Source organism: Lemur catta, chromosome 7 (assembly GCF_020740605.2).
Source record: "Lemur catta isolate mLemCat1 chromosome 7, mLemCat1.pri, whole genome shotgun sequence".
Taxonomy (NCBI): Eukaryota; Metazoa; Chordata; class Mammalia; order Primates; family Lemuridae; genus Lemur; species Lemur catta.
Genome location: NC_059134.1, coordinates 56,007,400 through 56,029,293, shown reverse-complemented (window position 1 = coordinate 56,029,293; position 21,894 = coordinate 56,007,400). Strand labels below are relative to the sequence as shown.

At 38.2% G+C, this 21,894-nt stretch overlaps 1 protein-coding gene across 2 annotated transcripts in view; it reads left to right on the top strand.

Moving 5' to 3' along the window:
- The window catches only part of ACER3 (alkaline ceramidase 3), a 127,177-nt gene that overhangs the window by 54,036 nt on the left and 51,247 nt on the right, over nt 1-21,894 (top strand). For both annotated transcript variants that reach the window (XM_045557301.1, XM_045557302.1), the window contains exon 3: nt 12,207-12,259. In XM_045557301.1, coding sequence (XP_045413257.1) covers nt 12,207-12,259 — 53 coding nt within the window. The remainder of the gene's footprint in view (nt 1-12,206; nt 12,260-21,894) is intronic.

Genomic DNA, 21,894 nt, shown 5'->3' with positions numbered 1-21,894 from the left:
TCATCCAACATAAATAATATTTTTATTTTTTGGTTAATAGTTCTGAATCCTTGTGCATATGCAAGTGTTGTTTTCATATGATTATACTTTAAATAAACATGCTTAACCTAGTAGCCAAAACTCAGCGACAGAATCAAGCAGAAAAGCAGGAACCACAGATAGCTAAGTAGACTGAGTAGTTAGTGAGCAGGAAATGAGATGGTCAGGTAAGTAGCCTGGAAGAATTACCTAAGGCAGAAAGCCAACAATTTCAATGGCTCTTCACATGGTTCCTATGGCCTCAGTTGGGGCTAATGTTTTATAGCGTTTTAGGCTGGATCCAGAATAAGACAATAATTGAACAACAAATAATTATTTTCTAAGAAAACAGGTATAAAAATATAACACCTAGTCTCCTTTCTGCTATTATCATGTCTGTTATTGTTCTAGCTTCATTCTGGCCGCAGGTGTGTACACACAGATTACTGTAATAAGGTTATAATACTAGATAGTTGATAGATTAGAAAAGGGAGTGATCAGTTCCCTTGAGAGTAGATGGGAAACAATTAGAAAAGCTCTTTTTAAATACCATGAATGGCTTTTCATAAGTATAGGGATAAAGTTCAAACTTTTTAATACAGTTCTCCAAAGCTTATGCTTTTGATCACTGCTTTCTACTGCCAGTCTCATATTAGGTAGTGCATTTTGTTTCTATTGTGAATGCTAACTTCACTTGGAAAGCTATAGTCATGCATGCCCTGGAAATTGTAGTTGGCATTGTTTTGACAACACCAATAACACTAAAAGCTCTAGCTGAGTATATACATTTAAAAATAATTGTATACAGGCTGGGCGCGGTGGCTCACGCCTGTAATCCTAGCACTCTGGGAGCACGAGACGGTGGATCGCTCGAGGTCAGGAGTTCGAGACCAGCCTGAGAAAGAGCGAGACCCCATCTCTACTAAAAAATAGAAAGAAATTATCTGGCCAACTAAAAATATATATAGAAAAAAAAAGAAAAAAAAAATTAGCCGGGCATGGTGGTGCATGCCTGTAGTCCCAGTTACTCTGGAGGCTGAGGCAGGAGGATCGCTTGAGCCCAGGAGTTTGAGGTTGCTGTGAGCTAGGCTGATGCCATGGCACTCACTCTAGCCCGGGCAACAGAGCGAGACTCTGTCTCAAAAAAAAAAATAAATAAATAAAATAATTGTATACAAAGTCACTGATATCTTTGACACTTTATAGAAACATGGCCTTCTCCTTGTACTGTTTATTCTAGGTTGTTTCTTATCCACCAAGGTAAACCCCGATGTGATTTAAAAGGAACTCATAGTACTCCTTAAGACTTGTAATTTTCTGTCATGGCAAATAAGCTAACACGCTTCCAAAATCTAATGATACCACCTATATACATGAATTTTTTCATAGCTTGAGTTAGGGATTAGAAAACAAAATTTATTGATACCAATTATATGCCAGGTGTGTGCCAAGTAACCCTCACAGCAACCTTTCATGACAAACATTATTATCCTTATTTTACAGCTGAGGCAACTGAGTCTCAAACAGATTTAAGCAGCTTTCTAAAGTTAAGTAGCAAGTGATAAACGTGGGATTCTAGTCTAGGTCTGATTCCAAAACCTTTGTACACTATTTTCAGTGTAATCAGATGAGTCAAAATACATGTGTATAAGAGTGTATCTGTGTTTTATTATAATCTTGAAAAATTCTGGCTGGTAGCTTGCCAAAATATTTCAATTAAGAGGTTCCAACTGAGTGAAATTCTATTATACACTTGAGAGACTCTTAAAACTCTAGTAAACTGTTATGAATGTGAACATCTAATTAGAAGACGCAGATGGTACCTTGACCTCCTTGTTCCAATTCCATTTCTATTTTGATTGCATCAGACTTCACTTTGGATATGACCATATGGGGAAACTTGTCCCTGTTACTTGTTTTGTGGAATGCCCTAGATAATTTCTACAGATATAAATTTTATATTAACTTTGATGCCAAAACCAAGCAAATCAAATGAAACTCTTCAAGTGAAATATCATGATGAAATGTTAGCTAAAATAGCCACCCTGATATTAATAAAATGTTTTATTCTCCATGTGACTGAATCAGTTTAATGCAAAGAAAAGAAGACTTAGATTTCTTTTTTAAATTATCTCCAGAATTTCTAATTTATATAAATTAAGGACCAATAAATACCATTTTGTTTTCACACTTTTGACATTTGTTCCTTTGATATAAATATCTTCTCCAGTCTTGATTTTCTTATTTGTGGTGATTTGAATAATTTTCATATTCACTTCCTAGTAAATTGTATATCAGTAGTAAAAGCTGGTTTACTATTTTAAATTGCCCCTATTCTCCAGCCATGCCTACTTCTTTCAATTGAACCATTTTCTCTTTAAATGAGATAACCTATTTTAAAATCTGTATTCCTTAACAAGTTGGTCCTAATCTGGACTGTCTACCTTGCCAGTTTCATGTTCCACAACTCTCCTGCATGTACGCCACACTGTAGCTGTATCGAACTATTAATACTTGCTGTTTTTAGTACTATATGTATATTCATATCTCTGTCTTTAATCTCCTTTGTCTGGTAAACTACACATATCTATCATTCAGGACTCTGCTTCCTTTAGAAAGCGTTCCTTTAAACCTTCCTCAGTCTCCTGCTAGAATCAGATGACCCTTTTCTGTTCTTCCACAAAATACAACACATATCTTTATCACAGCATTTATTGCACCATATTGTAATTATCTGTGTACTTTCTGACTTTCCCCTAATATGTCTTAGAAGTCAAGAGGGAGAATGGCAGAATATGAGGTTGAAGAAATTTAGGCAGGGGCCAGATCACAGAGGACCTTACCATAGGCCAGAGTAAAAAGTCTGCTCTGTATTCTAAGAGCAATGGAAAGCCAATGGAGGATTTTTAAATAGGAGAATGACATGATCCCATTTATATTTTTAAAAGATAACCCTGGCAGCTCTGTGGAGAATGGATTGATAGAGCACAAGCTAAGTAACCAGTTAATAGAGGCTGTTGTGGTGGTCCAGGTGAGAGATGATAGTGGTTTAACTAGAATGGCACATGTGGAGACTGGAGAGAAGTGGATGTCTCAGGATACACTTTGGAGGTATTGCCTGTAGGACTCATTCATGCATTAAATGTGGGGGTTCAGAGAAAGGGAAGAAATTTTAAAGATGACTTTCAGGTTTCTAGTTTGAGTAACTGTGTAGATAGAGGTTCCATTAACTGAGATGGAGAAGACTAAGAAAGAGATTTGGAGGGAAGATCTGTCACTCTGTTTTGATTATGTTGAGTATGAAATGCCTGTGAGACATTAAGTGAGCCAAATAGGCATTTAGGTATATGAGATTGGAATTCAAAGGTAAGGTTTAGGTATCATTGTCCTCAAGCTGGTATATAAAGTCATGGAAATTGACAAACTCACCAAGGGAATGGATGTAGAGAGACAAGAGGCCACAAGGATGGACATAAATATCACAAGTTTATCACCCAAAGGCAGACTCTGAAATGCAGACATATTTTAGCTATGTTTTTAATTAGTTGCCCAGATTTGAAAATTGGGAGAATTTACTTAAAAATCCAGATCTCTGACTGCTCTTGAATAATTAGAAAAGCCAACAACACTGAACCTGTTATTTGTGCATGGTAAGAGTCAGCCTGAATTATTCTTTCCAGTTTCCTCTTTATTATGGTCTGTCCTGTTGACCACAGCCTCTACACTGCTCCTTCTTTTCTTTCACTTAGCATTTTACTCATATGCCTCTCTGGGCTTTTGAATTTACAGCCCCTGATTTAGACATTAAAAATAGAAGGATCCCATTGAACATAAGCCTCTGAAAAAAGAAAAAAAATAGTAGGAGCCAACAAAGGAACTATGAAGAAGCAACTAATATGATAGGAAAACCAGGAGAATAGAGTGTTACAGAAAACTAGAAAAAAACTAGAGAGGAAAATGTTTCAATTATTAAATGCTACTAAGAAATTGAGTAAGATGAAACAGAAAATGGCTATTTCAGTGGTGCAAATAGGTTTGAGGGATGGATAGGAAAGAGAGGTGAGGAAATAGAGGCAATTTTTTTGAGAACTCAGAAAAGTGAAGAAGCACAGGTAAATGGGGCAGGAGAGTGGGTTTGGGAGATATTAGAAAATATGCAAACAATCTATTAGAGAGGTAGAAATTGATGATATAGGAGAAAAAGGTGACAATAAAGTGAAGATCTTAGAGGGGTAGGTGGTATCTAGGAGCACAAGGGCCTGATTGGCCTTTGCTAGGTAGAAGTATGTTGCTCCAGGGAAGGAGGGAAGAAAAGCATTGATCCTGTGTTGGTGGTAACACATATTACTAACAGAAATGAGAATCAGCAGTGTTCAGTAGAACCAGAGAATTATTTTAGACTCAATATAGATTTAATTAGACTAAATGTAGACTGTTTGGAATTTAATCTGTAAAAATCTGATGGCAGTTTTCATAAACAGCACACATTAGTTATAGTCTCATAGTATTGAAAGAAATAAAAAACATTTTACAAGTTACATATAAACTAACTTCACATGTAGACAGGCTCAGATATGTTAAATGGATTTAGGATTGCCTATGGAGCAGAACTGGGACTTGAACCCAAGTCATTGAGTTCTAGTCTTATACACTTCCTAACACACCAGTAGCTCTAACTCAGTTATCTGAAGTCTAAGTAAATAATCAGATATTTTAATTTTAAGGGAACATTAGTTGCTTTTTTGGTCAGGTTTTGGAGAGAATTGTGACTAGGAGAATATGTTTAAATTTGTTGTACCCTTGTGGTTCAGAATTTAAAAAGGAAAAAAACAAGTTTCACCGCTGATACGGAGATTTTCTCTTGATAGCCTTGTTATAACCACAAAAAAATGTGTTCTATTGAGAGAAAGGTAATATTGACTATTTTCCTATCTTTTCCTGAATTTAATAACAAGTTCTGAAATCATACCTTGCCTTCATTTTTCTTCCCATCTAATGAAAATATGTTTGATTTTAGATATGTGCCTTATATTTGCACTTCTGGCTTTTGAATTGTTTTATTTGGTGCCTCTAATTTTGTCTTGATTCATATTCTTACCGAAAAATGATCCTCTTTTAAGTTTTGGATCAACCCTGAGATGTTAAAGTTTATACACTGGCCTCTTGTGACAGTGTCTAGTTAAAAATACATAAATAAATGAAAATAAATAAATAAAGTTTATACAGTGAAGAAATAGTTTCTAAAGTACCTGTTTCTTATCAAGACAATTTTATGTGCAGCCTTAATATTTCATCACAACATTCATAAATAAAAATCTTTACTGAAATATATCATTCAGCTGTTGCTAACTTTAGTGGGATTTTTTTTATTGTTCTTTTGCTTTTGTAACTTGTTTACAGCTAGAAGGATTTTTATTCTCTTTCCCTGTTAAAGCACATCAGAGTTTTTGCTTGGACTGGGTATTGTCAGCGTGATGAAACATTTTAGGAGGTTCACAATGTAAGTGTTTATCTTCTTAGTCTCCTTTTCATTCCAGTATTTTAATGTGCCTGGAGAGCATTTGGGTTAATCACCAATTAGAGAGGAAGTGACCGAAATGCTTCCTAAACTCTCCTTCGATGACTTGAGAAGTATGGAGATGTGGCTGAGTTTCCCCTATCTAGTTCACATTAGACAACTAACTTCAGGCACCTAATTTATTTCTTCCCCACTTTCCTTTGCACATTACCTCCTGCCCTTATTTCTTGTGAGATACTGTATTATTGAGGGGAAAGGAAAAATATCAGCCAATCAGCAAATACTTAATAAGTGTTCCCTATATGGCTGGCACTATGCTAAGTTCTAGAGGTTCTTTAGTTAACTGTAGAGACATGGTCCATGCCTTTATAAACCTTAGAATCTAACAGCAATCTTTGGCTTTTGATGTGCCTCAGAATCACTGACAGCTCCTTAAAATACAGGTACCATGGCAACAATTGAATCACAAGTCTCTGGGCTGGCCTAGCATTTATAAAGCTATATAGGCAAACCGCTGTGCTCCAAAAGCTAATAACTACCAGCCTAGTCAAACATTAATTCTTGGATGCCTTGTGTGGTGGTTTAACTGGAAAGGAAGCAGAGGAAGATTTGACTTAGGAGGTGACACTTAAAAGGGATCTGTGATATATATTGAAATTTTAAGTGGTAAAAGGACATGATATATCCAACTGATTCATAAATGGGTGAGAAAAATAAATATATATAAAAATTAGCAAAATGTTAAAAATTGGTAAATCTGAACCAATATGTAGAACATACAAGAGTTCACTGTACTATTTTTTCAACATTTCTGAAAGTTTGAAATTATTTCAAAAGAAAACAGTTGAAAGGAATAAAGAGCAAAAATTAAAATGGCTCCAGAAGTTGCATAAGATTTCAATAATCAGAGACATAAGTTGGGGGCAGGTAGGACTGAATGATGGAGAAAATTAGTATTCCAAGCAAAAAGGACAGGGTGAGCATAGGATGAGCAAAAGCAAAGCAGACTAGAGTTAGAGTGAGATCAGAGACAAGGCAGTCAGCTGTGACTGAACCACAGGTTGCAATGGAAGATATTAGTGGAGCCACATTACGAAGTTCCAGGTAAGCCTTGCAAGGAGTTTATTCATTAATAAACTATCAGTCACCAAGTAGGATGGTCATACTCCAAGGGATAAGAAAAATTATCTGTTCGGATGCAGGAAGAAAACTCTTTAACTTCTATTTGTATATGGCTACTCTTTACCTCATTTTTTTTGAATTTCAATTTTATGTGTTTTAAAATATATATTGTATCTTAGCACCACAGTATGTATGCAATTTACAAATATGTAGAGTTGCTTAAAAACATTTTTTGCTATCAAAGTTAAGAGACTACTCCTTTAGACATCTTGCCTTGTAACCAGAGTGATATTTCTTTAACTATAAAACTAATCATGTGGCCGGGTATGGTGGCTCATGCCTGTAATCCTAGCACTCTGGGAGGCCGAGGCGGCTGGATCGCTTGAGGTCAGGAGTTCGAGACCAGCCTGAGCAAGAGCAAGACCCCATCTCTACTAAAAACAGAAAGAAATTATCTGGACAACTAAAAATATATATAGAAAAAATTAGCTGGGCATGGTGGCGCCTGCCTGTAGTCCCAGCTACTCGGGAGGCTGAGGCAGTAGGATCGCTTAAGCCCAGGAGTTTGAGGTTGCTGTGAGCTAGGCTGATGCCATGGCACTCACTCTAGCCCGGGCAACAAAGCAAGACTCTGTCTCAAAAAAAAAAAGAAAAAACAAAAACTAATCATGTTAATCCCTACGTGTGTGTGTGTGTGTGTGTGTGTGTGTGTGTGTGTGTGTGTGTGTGTGTGTGTAAGGGAAATTCATTTGTATAGGCAATAGGTTTCTTAGGCCAAACTACAGTAATTTCCAGACTGTCTTCCACCAGCCTTCCAGGGGAGGCATGAGTCAGCACACTTATGTAACCAAGGTGTTATCTCGTATGTGAACTCATATGATCCTGCTTTCCTGTGGCATGTTGCCACTATTGTTCTGAGCCATATATGAGCGCTCACTATGCTCTGGCCATGGCGGTACCCCCCCACCCCCGGACAATAAAGGACATGTCTCATCTGCCCAGTGCTTCCCGTCTTTCCACTCTCGGAAGCCTGCTCCAGTGCACTCACTAGCCACAGAGCCCACTCCCCACAGTGTGTGTGTATGGGTATGTAGTTTTTCAGCAACTTTACTTTGTCTTTAGGATAAAGGTCCAAATCTGATCAGTTTGAAACTTGGCTTTAAAAGCTCTTCCTAATCTAGCTGCTACAAACCATGCATGCCCTTCTTATCACTGAATTGCCTGCTCCAAATCGTTCGTGATTTAAGCCAAGCTCTTTTAGTTCTTTGAATACAATAACCTTGTTTTTACTCTAGAATCTAAATAGAATGATCTCATTGTTTAAAAAGCTCTGTCATCTAGTGAACTCTAATTTATTCTTCAAGTCCTAGCTTAAGTGTTACTTCCCCAGAGAGCCCTCTTTTGACCCCCTAAATGAGGTAATAACATTGGTCTTTGTATATATTCCCATAGCTCTGAAACTTCCCTTTTTGTGTTCTTAATGGTTTATTTAAAGTTCTGAGACAGAAACCATATTTCTTTGTTCATTCCTTTATCCCAAGGGAAATGCTTAAAACATTAAGTGCTCAGTAAATATTGGTTGAAAGTCAATGGGGTACTTTAGGGAAATGCCAATCAAAATCACAGTGAAATATTACATCACATCCACTAGGATGGCTGTAATCACAAAGACAGCCAATGGCAACTATTGGCAAGGATGTGGAGAAACTAATATATTGCTGATGGGAATATAAAATGGTACAGACATTTTGAAAAATACTTCTTCAAAATGCTAAGCCGTAGGACCCAGAAATGTCACTCCTAAGTACATACCTGGGAGAAATGAAAACATATGTCCACATAAAAACTTGTATATGAATGTTCACAGCAGCATTATTCATAATAGCCAAAGGGTAGAAACAACCTAAATGTCTGCCTTAGCTCAGGCTGCCATAACAAAATACCATAGACTGGGTGGCTTAAATAACAGACTTTAATTTCTCACAGTTCTGGAGGCCGGAAAGTCCAAGATCAAGGTGGCAACTGATTTGGTTCTTGATGAAGAACCTCTTCCTGGCCTGCAGACAGTCACTTTCTTGCTGTGTCTCACATGGCCTTTCCTCCATTTGTGCAATGGAGAGAAAAAAAGCATGCTTCAGTCTCTTCCTCTTATAAGGACACTAGTCTCATCATGGAGGCCCTACCCCTATGACCTCATCTAAACCTAATTACCTCCCAGAGATCTCACCACCAATTACCATCACATTAGGGGTTAGAGCTTCAACATATGAATTGGAGGGAGGGACACAAACATTGAAAGGATGGCCTTGCCAATAAACTGTCTAACAAAATAAACTATCTAACAGAAAGAGGAATAAACTCATAGCACGTAACTGCCCCTTTGAAGGGAAAGATCACAACACAACAGCCCTTTGATTAGCCACCTGTGGCTTTAATTGTTTTATTTGAGAGTTTGTTTTCCAGCACTTGAACTGAGCAGATAGAAGGGGTGTGAGCTCCCCAGCTTCCGTTCTTGCTAGACCACAATCCAAAAGACTCTGTTAAGCCAGCCTCACAGAGAAAAGGGGAAAAAAAAGGAAAAACCTTTTTGCTATCAGCTGGCAACAATCACTCTTTTTTTCCCTTTATCTCCATAAAAAGTCCAAGCCACTTGTCCTCTGTGCTGACATTTCTTTCTTTCTCTTGTGTTGTACCCTTCCCCCACCTTTGGGAAGTAAAATAAACCTTCTTTCTTTAAAACTATTGTAATCTTTTGTGTTGAGAATTTTTGTTCATCCCATGCTATGAGTCCCCACCCTAATAAATGTTCAGTATATAACAATGTCCATCACCTGGTAAATGGATAAATATCAATAAAATGTATGTCTACACAGTGGGATATTATTCATCCATAAAAGGAATGAAGCACTGTTGCCTTTTACAACGTAAATGAACCTTGAAAATATTATGCTAAGAGAAAGAAACCAGACATAGAAAACTACATATTGTATAATTCCACTTATATGAAATATCCACAATAGGCAAATCTGTGGAGACAGAAAGTAGATTAATGATTGCCTAGGGCTAGAGAGGTTGAGGGAAAATGGAAAGTGACTGCTAATGGGTATGAGCTTTCTTTTTGAGGTGATTAAAATGGTCTAAAATTAGGTGGAGGTGATGGACGTCTGAATATATTAAAAATAATTGAATTGTATATTTTAATGAATTTTATGATATGTTAATTATGTATCAATAAAGCCGGTAAATAAGCTTTAGCAAAAATTGGCAGTTTGCTTTTAGGGGCAAAACATAAAATATTGTACAGAAGTGTGATGCTGTTCTATTACATCTCTTTGCTTTCTAAGTGTATACAAAGGTCAGTTGCAGCACAGTAATTTTTAAAAGAGAGGAAAATAACAAAAATAGTGGAGGAATAAACCTATTGCTGCCCCTTTCTGAAAGGAATTTGAAAACTTAGAGTAGCGACCAGAATAGATTTTCCATCAGAATACTTTTTTATGTGTTGCACAGATTGTTGAAAGGAAATACATTGTAGCGCTCTCTAAAAAGTCAGACTTTTAACGGCTCTGTGAGCGAAGGCAAAAAAAAAAAAATCAGACTTTTAATGCTTTATAATTTAACAGTAATAAGAGAACATTTTGAAACGGTTTTGATAAAAACAGCCTTTGAGTGAGGCACGATGAAGTGGCCATTCTACCTTTTAGAATAAATAATCAACCCATGTCATTTTTATTTTTTTACTTCATAGAATATTGTATGATTTTAGAGGACCTATAGGGTTTTTTCCCCTTCCATTAAATAATTTATCTACCTTTGCACCTTTTAACTTTTCCTTTGAAAAAAGACAGGAACCATCCCACTTCCTATTTCTCTAGTGAAATGAATGCAATAACTATTTTATTTCCCCCATCTCATTTTGAGGAGTAAAAATAATGTAAATAATAACAATGTATATAGTGATTTTTTTTTTTTTAAAGCAAGAGTAACAAATACTTTGGAATTTTTCTCAGGTCACTTCATACAAACTACTCACTATGTTTGTTGGGCTAACTCCTATACATCTTTAAGTTCAACCTCTACCATCATTCTTGCTTTCTCAGATTTTCTTTATAAGTGTCCCTCCTCTATGCTCCAGTCGTGCTCTAAGCATATCTCTATATACCCTCCGTTTATTTGCCTTTCTCCTCCATTAGATTATATGCTTCATTAGGGCCAATGACTGGATCTTATCTTTGTACCTCAGCATCTATAACTGAATTTGGCAAATAGGAGGTGCTCAGTAAATACTGAACTGGACGTAATCAACGAAGCCCTGTTATTAGATGTTATAGGACTTGATATTTGGTCTGTTAATTTTTTTAAATTGAAGCATAGAATTATTGAAAATATATACACATACCTTAAAGTTTTATTTTTGTTAAAACATAGTTGTATAATCTTTGACAATTATTTGAAATAGGGCATGGCCTTTGAAAATGAAATGCTAATTTTAGTTCTACTTAGTGTTCCTTGAATTAAAAATGAAACATTTTTAAAACCCTAAGATGAAAACAGTTTATTTAAAATGGAGGCACTTGGGAAAAATTTGAGACATGAACACAGAATCTTTTTAGACTTTTACTATTTTCCCCAATCTTTTATAGATATCTCAACCACACCTAATTCAACAGTAGTTTTTATTAGCAGCTCACTTTTACTGAGTCTATTTTAAGCATATTAAATAGTTCTTGGATAAACAGCAGCTCTCTTTTTACAGTCATATTTCTTTTTTTTTTTTTTTTTGAGACAGAGTGTCACTTTGTTGCCCGGGCTAGAGTGAGTGCCGTGGCATCAGCCTAGCTCACAGCAACCTCAGACTCCTGGGCTTAAGCGATCCTACTGCCTCAGCCTCCCTAGTAGCTGGGACTACAGGCATGAGCCACCATGCCCGGCTAATTTTTTTTTTGTATATATATTTTTAGTTGGCCAGATAATTTCTTTCTATTTTTAGTAGAGACGGGGTCTCACTCTTGCTCAGGCTGGTCTCGAACTCCTGACCTCGAGCGATCCACCCGCCTCGGCCTCCCAGAGCTAGGATTACAGGCGTGAGCCACCGCGCCCGGCCTACAGTCATATTTCTAATAACTAAATACAGTGGCATTAACAGGTTTGAGAACAAACATAACTAGGTGGCTCTCAGTAAGCATACTAATCAGCTATTTGGAACAGAAGTGCAAGGGAGTACTAGAGTAGCTAACCAGCTATGAGCATTAATATATCCTGAGTAACAGGTAATATATTTTATAGAAATAATGAAATATTATCTAGTAAGTCACTTAGTGGAGGGAATTTAAGAGAACTTATATTATAGTTGTTTTATTCTGTTCCAAAATTTCATCAATTATAAAGCTTACTCAGAGTCAGCTATTAATAAATCTTGCCACAAGATTTTATAAGCTTTGTTTTTCTTAAAACTCAGTGCTTTGAAATGTCTTATTGTCTTCTCAGGTCACTTTGGCCACCCCCAAGAATTTCATGCTAATTGTTTTTTTATTTGTTTTAATTTCAGTGGTAGGAATGGGATCCTGGTGCTTCCACATGACTCTGAAATATGAAATGCAGGTTAGTAATGACAAAATTGACAAAATGCTTATTTCTCTTAATTCAGAGATACTTCAAATTTGAGAAAAGAGCTAAAGGATGGTTAAAATAGGATTTGTAATTCAGGTCAAGGATCCTTACTGACTAAGTAAAGAAGCAAACAGGTGAGTTGTCCATAAAGAAAATAAATGAAAACAGTGTATAGATTTTTGACCACCTCTGTTCAGGCATATATAATTTTAGAGCAGCATTAGAGAGTAGAGTCACATGGAAACATCTTAAAAAGGTAATCAGTTCACCAAAACATATATTCTTAGGTGCCTGCATCCTTTTATGTCTCTGTAGCGTCCATTTGAATGGTCTGCTGCCTCAAGCTAGCAAGGATTTAGAGCTGTACAAGGATTTTTAGTTCTTATCCTTGCTCCAAGGAGGCCATTTATCTAGTCCTAAATCTTGTGACCTCTTGGTTCCCTATCACTAACCCTGAAACTTCTAGAATAGCACTGTCTAGTAGAAATAAAATGTGAGCTACATTTGTAATTCAAAATTTTCTGGTAGCCACGTTGAAAAAAGTGTAAAGAAATGAGTGAAATTAATTTAATAATTTATTTAACCTAGTGTATCTAAAGTATTACTTCAATATATAATCAGTATAAAAATATATTAATAAGATATATTTTATATATTTTTATATATATACATATTTTTATACATACAGACATATGTATATTCTCAAACTCTGTCCATGACAGCATCTGGGAGCAGGGGACTCCAAAGCCAAAGAGCACACCTACCATCTAGATCTTATTTTCTAAAAGTAATTCTCCTTTAAAAGGAGCCAGGGCTGATTCCAAGGACTGGGCAGAAAAAGAGGATAATATGAGCCTGGAACGTCTTTTTATGCCAGAAAGAATGGAAATGCTCAAAGAATGATGGGGCTGTGTCAAAAAGGCACTGTGGCAGGTGCAATGGCTTACACCTGTAATCCCAGCACTTTGGGAGGCTGAAGCAGGAGTATCAGTTGAGGCCAGGGGTTTGAGACCACATAGTGAGACCTCATCTGTACAAAAAATCTTAAAAAATTAGCTGGGTGTGGTGGCACATGCCTATAGTCCCAGCTACTCTGGAGGCTGAGACAGGACGATCACTGTCCAGGAGTTGGAGGGTGCAGTGAGCTATGATCATGCTACTATACTCCAGCCTGGGCAACAGAATGAGATCCTGTCTCAAAAAAACAAATGAAAAAAAGGACACTGAAGCCAATTTGAAGGGTTTCCCACTGGCCAAATCTGGGACAATTTGAGCATCAAAATATATAGTAACTGATTATAGTAATTACCCAATGAATAAAGTCAGAAATCATGAGTCCATACTAAGATAATAAATGATATAGTAAATGAAATAATACATGATTATAAATAAATGAATAAAGTAAGAGTTGATGTTGAACCATTTATTTACATAGTTTCGAAGTACCTCTTTTGAAAATAATTACAAAGGAGAGAAAAAGAATACCTTTACAGTGGAGAAGCCTAGTGGATAGCAGCACCTTAGTCAAGCAACCAAATGAATGTCATCATAATGGGACAGATCAAAATTATTTGCCATCTGATAGGATGCAGTAACAAGAACATAGCATCACTTCTCTGATATTCCTGTCAAAGATGCATAATCTGAATTTAATAATATGAAAATATCAGACAAAACCAAATTGAGGGACATTACACAAAATATCTGACCTATAATCTTCAAAAGTATAGTAGTCATAAAATTCAAAGACTGAGGAACTATTCCGGATTGAAGGAGATAAAAAGACATGACAACTAAATACAGTATAACTCTGGACTGGATTCTGTGTGAATGTGTGTGTGTATGTGTTGTGTATTTATATTTATATTTATGATATTAGGATGCTTAAAAAAACTTGAATGGGGCCTGAGGATTACATGTAGTAATATATCAGTGTTAATTTCCTGATTTTGTTGGTAATATTATAGTGAATATTTAGGTGAATATCGTTTTTTAGAGACAATTTGTATACCATAAAATTCACCCTTTTAAAGTGTATGAGTCAGTGGTTTTAAGTTAATTCACAAAATTGTGGAGCCATTACCACTATCTAATTTCAGAATATTTTCATCACCCCAATGAGAAACCCCATTCTCATTAGTAGTTACTCCCTGTTACTCCCCTCCCACTAAACCCTGACAACCACTAGTCTATTCTCTGCCTGTATGGATTTGCCTATTCTGGACATTTCATATAAATGGAATCTTACTGTGTGTGGCCTTTTGTGTCTGGCTTCTTTGACTTAGTATGTTTTCATAATTCATCCATGTTGCAGCATGAAATACTTCATTTTTTAGTGGAATAATACTCCATTATGTGGATATACCACATTTTGTTTATCCATTTATCAATTAGTGGACTTTTTGGGTTGTTTCCATTTTGAGGGTATAGTAATGCTGCTATGAACATTCATGTACAAGTTTTTGTGTTATTGGGAAGTTTAAATTTTTCCCCAGAATATTCAATAATTTGAGTCTATTAAACAAACTGATGATAGACTAACAGGAAAAAAAGCCTACAAATTTTATTAATAGGCATATGGGCATGGAAGTCACAAAAAAAAAATGAAAAACTCAAAGAAGTGGCCAAATGGTTGATACTTTTATAGCATCTTAAGGTCATAGGAGGGAGAAAAGGGAAAAGAGGAAAGGCCTGGCTAGCAAAGGCATTCTTGATATGTAGATGAAACCTCACAGGTAGCAGCTCTCAGGAAGAATAGATAGTAGCCTGTGGTAAATATTTCTGTCAGACCTTTAAAAGTCTCAGATTCTCAGTTAATCTTTCCTAGATCTGGATGGGAGGGGAGGGGTTTCAGAGAAAGCTTGTTTGCATCTGTTGTTTATTTTTATTTCCTTTACAGATGCAAAGTTCCCCCACAAAAGGTAGCTTTTTAGCTATTCTTGTATTTCCAGCCCTTCTGAATAGTCATCTTGAAATATATCAAAGAAATATATTTTGGGGTGAGATATTTTTAGTTCCTGCTGTATGGATGCATGCTTTCAGTTTTCTTGAACATTTACTTAGGATTGGAATTGGTGGGTCACGTGGGAACTCTATGTTTAACCTTTTGAGGAACTGCCAGACTGTTTTTGAAAGTGTCTACACAATTTATATTCCTACCAGCAATTTCTCCGTATCATTGTCAATACTTATTATTGTTCATTCTTTTGATTATAGCCATCCCAGTGGATGTGAAGTGGTTTTCCATTGTGGCTTTGATTTGTGTTTCCCTAATGACTAATAATGTTGGACATCTTATGTGCTTATTGGCCATTTATATATCTTCTTAGAAGAAATGTCTGTTCATATCCTGTGGCCATTTTCTAAGTTGTGTTAGCTGTGTTTATATTATTGAGTTGTATGAGTTCTTTATATATTCTGGATATTAGATTCTTATTGGATATATGATTTGCAAATATTTTCTTCTGTGAGTTGTCCTTTCACTTTTTTTTTTATTTGAGACAGGGTCTCTGCCTGGGTTAGAGTGCAATGGCATCATCACAGCTCACCACAACCTCAAAATCCTCCTGCCTTAGCACACCTGGCTGATTTTTAAATTTTTTGTAGAGACAAGGTCTCATTGTGTTACTCAGGCTGGTCTCAAACTCCTGGCCCCCAGTGGTTCTCGTACCTTGGCCTCCCAAAGTGCTAGGATTACAGGCATGAGCCACCATATCTGACCTCTTTTTGCTTTCTTGTGTCTTTTGAAGCAAAAAAAGTTTTCAATTCTGCTCCAGTACATTTTATCTATTTTTTCTTTGGTTGATTATGTTTTTGGTATCATAGCTAAGAAACCATTGCCTAATCCAACGTCATGAAGATTTTATACCTATGTTTCTTCCAAGAGTTTTATAGTTTAGCTCTTACATTTAGTTCTTTGGTCCATTTTGAGTTAATTTTTGTATGTGATGTTTGGTCAGGGTCTACACTCATTCTTTAGCATGTGAATGTAGAGTTGTATCAGAACCCTTTATTAAAAAGACTGCTCTTCCCTTGTTAAATTGTCTTTGTTACCCTTGTTGAAAATCAACTGATCATAAATGTGTGAGTTTATTTATCATCTCTCAATTCTGTTACATTAACTTACATGTCCAGCCTTATGCCATTACCACACAACCTTGATTACTGTAGATTTGTGGTTAAGTTTTGAATTGGAAAATGTGTTAGTCCTCCAAGGTTTTTTTTTTTAAGGATTGTTTTAGCTACCCTGGGTCCCTTGCATTTTCATATGAATTTTAGGATCAGCTTCTCAATTGCTGCGAAAAGGTAGTTAGAACTTTGAAAAGGATTGTGTTAATAACTTTGGGGAGTATTGACATCTTAATGTTATATCTGCCAATCCATGAATACAAGGTATCTTCCCATTTATTTAAGTCTTTAATTTCTTTCAATAATATTTTGTAGTTTTAATTTGCAAATCTTAACTACTTTTGTTAAATTTATTCCTAAGTATTTTATTCTTTTTGATGCTATTTTAAAGGGAATTGTTTTCTTAATTTCATCTTCAGATTTCTCATGTCTAATGTATAGAAATACCAATGGTTTTTCTATATTGATCTTGTATGTTTGTACTCTTGTATTCAACTCTGCTGAACTTGTTTTTTTACCTCTAATAGGGATGTGTGTGTGTGTGTGTGTGTGTGTGTGTGTATTCTTCAGGGTTTTCTGTATATAAAATCATGTCATCTGCAAATAGAGATAGTTCGACTTCCTCCTTAACAATTGGATGCCTTTTCTTTCTTTTTGTTACCTAATTGCCCTGGCTAGAACTTCCAGTACCATATTGAATAGAAGTGGAAAGAACAGACCTTCTTGCCTTGTTCCTGATCTTAGGGAAAAAACTTTTCAGTCTTTCACCATTAATTTTAATGTTAGTTGTGGGGTTTTTGTAGATGTCCTTGAGTAGATTGAAGAAATTCCCTTCTGCTCCTAGTTTATTGAGTGTTTTAATTATGGGAAGGTATTGAGAACGTTGGTACTTTGAGATAGGAGTCTGCCAACCTCCTCATTTGCTGGCAAATTAATAAACTTCTCTTTCCTTCTTTCCAAACCACTTGTCCTCGTTCTTCTGATGTGGCCTCTGGGACAAGTGCTGAACTTTCAGTAGCAGAATTTGGTGTCCCTGGGTGGGCCCAAGGACCCAGTGGAATGGCCCCTTAGGACTGCTGGAAGAGGCAGGGAGCAGCCCTGGGTAAAAGCTGTGGGTCTTCGCAGGTAGGAGCAACTTCTTCTCGAGGTGAGAGAGCAAGAGATGGCTCCAATAGCTGCTGGAGCCTGTTTTAGCTTCAGGGAACTCCCATCTCTGTCTCCCCAAAGTCAACACAGCTCCTTGCAGCCTGAACTGAGTTTAGGAGAAGGAAATGGATTTGGAAAGTGTCCAGATGCCAGGCCATTTGTTGGGTAAGTTCCCGGGCATGCACACTAGACCCTGATTCCACCCATTTGGGGAGGGTTTTGAACCTTCCAGCCCGTGATAGGGCATTTGTTGAAGTCAGAAGGAAAGGCCACCTTAGGGTGGGGTACAATCAGTGTGCTTTTTGGAGAAAAGAAGGACATTGGAAAGAACCCTGCCCAAAATTGCAAAGGGCTCCAGGTAACATGAAACCCTCAGGAAAGCAAATGGTCTCTTCAAGTCCAGGACTCAGATGATGAAGGAAGGGTCCCAGGGCCCCCCTGCCTCACTAGTAGCTCCAACCCAAATATCCCCATAGAAGCCCTAGGTGCAAATTGACAATGGGGATTCAATTGGTGCCTAGCTCCATGGACGGAAGTGGTCTGGAGGAGGGGGCACCCCTCCACATCTTTCTGCTGTGGCCCAGCCCCTGGCACCAGCTGCGCAGGGCACTCTGCAAACCAGGTAGTGGTGAGGCAGCCGTCGGCAGGTGGCAACTGATAATTCTCTGTAGCGGGCCCAAGGGGCAGACCTAGACAAGCAGTGGGAGCACTAGAGCTGTTCCAAAATTGACAGAAACTCACTTCTGAGGGCACTGCTAAGCTCCTGATAGATGAATACCAGGGTCTGGTGAAACATGCAGGAGACTGCCTTTGCAGAACAGTTCGTTTTTAAAGTTCAGGCCTCAACAGACCTGCACATTATTATAGCACTGGCAAGAAGAAAGCTAGCAAAAGTGAGTAAGGCCATATAGGCTGATGGGACCCCAGGGCATACAGAGAGAATTTAATTTCCCACACCAATGAGTATAGATATGTGCAGGATCTACGCACCACTAATGATATTGTACAAAAGCCTATGAATGATACTCAGTTGCATTTGAGTGGCAGGATCCTGAGACTGGGGTGGCCTCACGTTGCTGCTAGAAGGTGTTAGGGACTTTAGAAGGGCTCTCCTGCCCTGCTTGATGAGAGCTTAGCAGGGGACTTGTGGAACCTACAATTGGACAGATTTGCAAACAACCAGTTACTTATCTAAGGTCCCTAGGAATGACAGGGTTCTGTCATGTCTGGATCCCATACTTTAGACTGATGACAAAGCCCTTATATGGGGCCCTTAAAGGGATAGATGTGGAACCCTTGATCTGGACCATGGACTGTCAGAATGCCTTTGGAAAAACTAAAACAAAGTTTTATGATTGTCCCCACTTTGGGGTTGCCTGACTCACAGAAAGAATTTAAATAATATAAAAAACAAAGAATGACAGGGGATGGGGGGAGGGGATGCTTGTATGCCTACATGATGAGTGCGTTGCGCACCGTCTGGGGAATGGTCATGCTTGAAGGTGCTGACTTGGGGAGGTGGGGGGTGGGGGGAGGGGATAGGTATGACTACATGGTGAGTGCCAGGTGCACTGTCTGGAGAATGGACACGCTTGAGGCTCTGACTCAGGGGGATGGGCGGGACATGGACAATGTATATAACCTGAACTTATGTACCCCCATGATGAGCTGAAATAAAAAAAACAAAAACAAACAAACAAAAAAAAAAAACAAAGAATGAGCCTTGGAGTCTCAGTAGAGATGCTGGGAGATATGCCAGGCCAGTGGCATACTTCTCAAAGCCACTGAACAATGTGAGAGGATGGCCTCTTTGCTTCCAGACAGTAACAGCTACTCATGAGTTGTTATTAAAGACTGCATTTATTCTCAATCCTGCCACCCTTTTGCCAGCCAAAGAGAATGAGCCTTTGCAACATGCCTGTTTAGGGGTTCTGGGGGCTGTCTGGATATTCAGTGATCATGGTGGTGGCACTGCCACCTGGGACTTCAGCCCAAAAAGTTGAGCTGATTGCCAGAGGAAATCAGGCCACTGGCAGAACAATTAAGGAGGTCACTGGAGGTGATCTGTTCCTTGGAGCCTTCATACCCTATCTAGATTAAAATCCCCTCTAAAACTAAAGACTGGGGCTCTGACACTTGGGATGGCACAACTAAATGGAGACAGAATTCTCATAGACTTGTTCTCCTACCCAAAACTTTGGTTCAGCCTCTTATGAGGCACCAACATGAATACATACTTTGGGAGCATGATGCCATAGTGGATTATTTAGTGGGACCTCATTTGAGAGGACCCCATTTACAACTAGCTGTTTATGTTCTTGGGGCAGTCCAAGGACAGAAAGGCAACCCACTAAACAGGGAGCCCAATATGTGGGGGTCCACCCTTTCGATGATTGACAGTTTTACTCGGATGCCTACATTTGTATCAGTAGATACATTTTCAGGCTGGGTGGAGGTTTGTCCTACCCAAACAGAACATCTGAGGTTCTGAGATGGGCTCCTACTGGTATCGGCTGGCCTGAGACAGGGCCTTTGCCGATTTCCTGCACCCATACACCGCCAGCACAAAGCAGGAATAGGCCTCGGAGGACGATGGGATAACAGGCACCAGCAGTCTAGGAGAGAATGACATGCTGGTGATGGATGCTATGGACAGACAGCTATAGCTCAGCAGCGAGGATGGCAGTAGGCACCCCATTGTCAACAGTACCCAAGAGCACACTCCACAGAGCCCTGGCCATTTTACAAGAGTGCTAATGGACCCTCCTTTGTAGCGGAGGTAACCCAGCAAAGCCCTACTCCTAAAATGGAAATTGCACACATCCTAGAATTGATACAGGAAACCCATCTAAAGTGGGATAAGGTATTGCCGCTTGCCTGTCTCTGGATAAGGGTAGCCCTTTAGAAGCAGGCTTAAGTTAAGCCCTTAAGAAATAGTTTATGAGAGGTTCTTCCTAGTACCCTGAGGTAAGTATGGTAATATAACCATGAATAAAAGAAAATAGAGTAAAGCAATATGTAACATGAGTGGGTCAGGTACTCACCACTATACATGAGTTTGCCTCTTTCAGGTCCCTGCCCCATTTGAAAACACAGAAGTGGAAGGGACCCTATGAAGTGCCTCTAACAACTCACACCTCATTAAAATTGTCAGGAGTAAAAACCTTAGATCCCTCATTCCAAAGTAAAGAGGTGTATCTCCCAGTGAAGGGGCCAGCCTTTAGGCAATCTAAAGTATCTGAGAAAAAAGGAAAAATGAAAATGTTGATATTTTTGCAAATCTTTCTTTGGTTATTTGTTCTGTCTGTAGGCTAGAGGGATAGCTCCTTAGCAAGGATTTCCCAAGGCTATGAACTCTTCTGTTGATCTGTCTTACTGCTGGGTGTGTTATCCTAAACCTCATTTGGTACAAGTAGTTCTGTACGTGGTTTCTGAATTTGTAGAAGCTGGTCTCTTGGATCACCGCCAGGGTACCACTGTGCACTCAGAGCTCCCATGTTTCTTTTCTAACCCAGCCCTGTATCAAACATTGTGTACAAAGCAACAGTCCATTTCACCTTGTCAATCCTCATGGTTGTAGTTATTGCTTCTGCCCTTTTTCACCTGATCATCTGTACCCTCCATCTAAAACATCACCCCAGTTCAGCAGGAGGCGGCTTGATGACTGCATTGCCCCTCCTCCCATAGATATTGAAGGGTAAAATTGACAGTGGGGAATATGTAACAGAGAAAATGGCCTGGAAAAGGGTAAAAATGTTTTCTGTCTCTTCAAAACCCCCTGACCCTTTTTGAGAACTAAAACCTATATCCCTGCCTCAGGCCAGTGATTGGGAGGGGCAGGGGAGTGTCCTTTGTTCTTTGTGCCACAGAAGATGGTTCAAGGGAATTGTCCAGGTGGAGATCATGAAATTGTCTTAGCCAAAGATGGGACAAATCAGAACCTGTAAAACTCTGTACTTCGGAAGCAGGACGTTGGTACTTAGAGATGGCCAGGGAATTCATAAAGTTCTCTTCCCTACTCCACACCCCCTAAAAAATTATGGAAAGGTGTTGGAATTTTCAAATGTTTCTTTCTGAATCTCTTGTTCATGTGGTTTTTCTCATTTATTCTGTTAATATGGTTTGTTATATCAATTGATTTTCATATGTTGAACCAACCTTGCATTCCTAGGATAAATCCCACTTGGTCAAGGCATATAATACAAGGGAAGGGAACATGTACTAATGTACTTGGGGTTAATAGAACCTCTTGTCACTAACTTACTCAACTAGTTCAGGGTGAAAAAGTTCTTTGTACTGTACTTCAAACTTATCTGTAAGTTGAAATTGTTTCAGTATTTTTTTTAAATAGA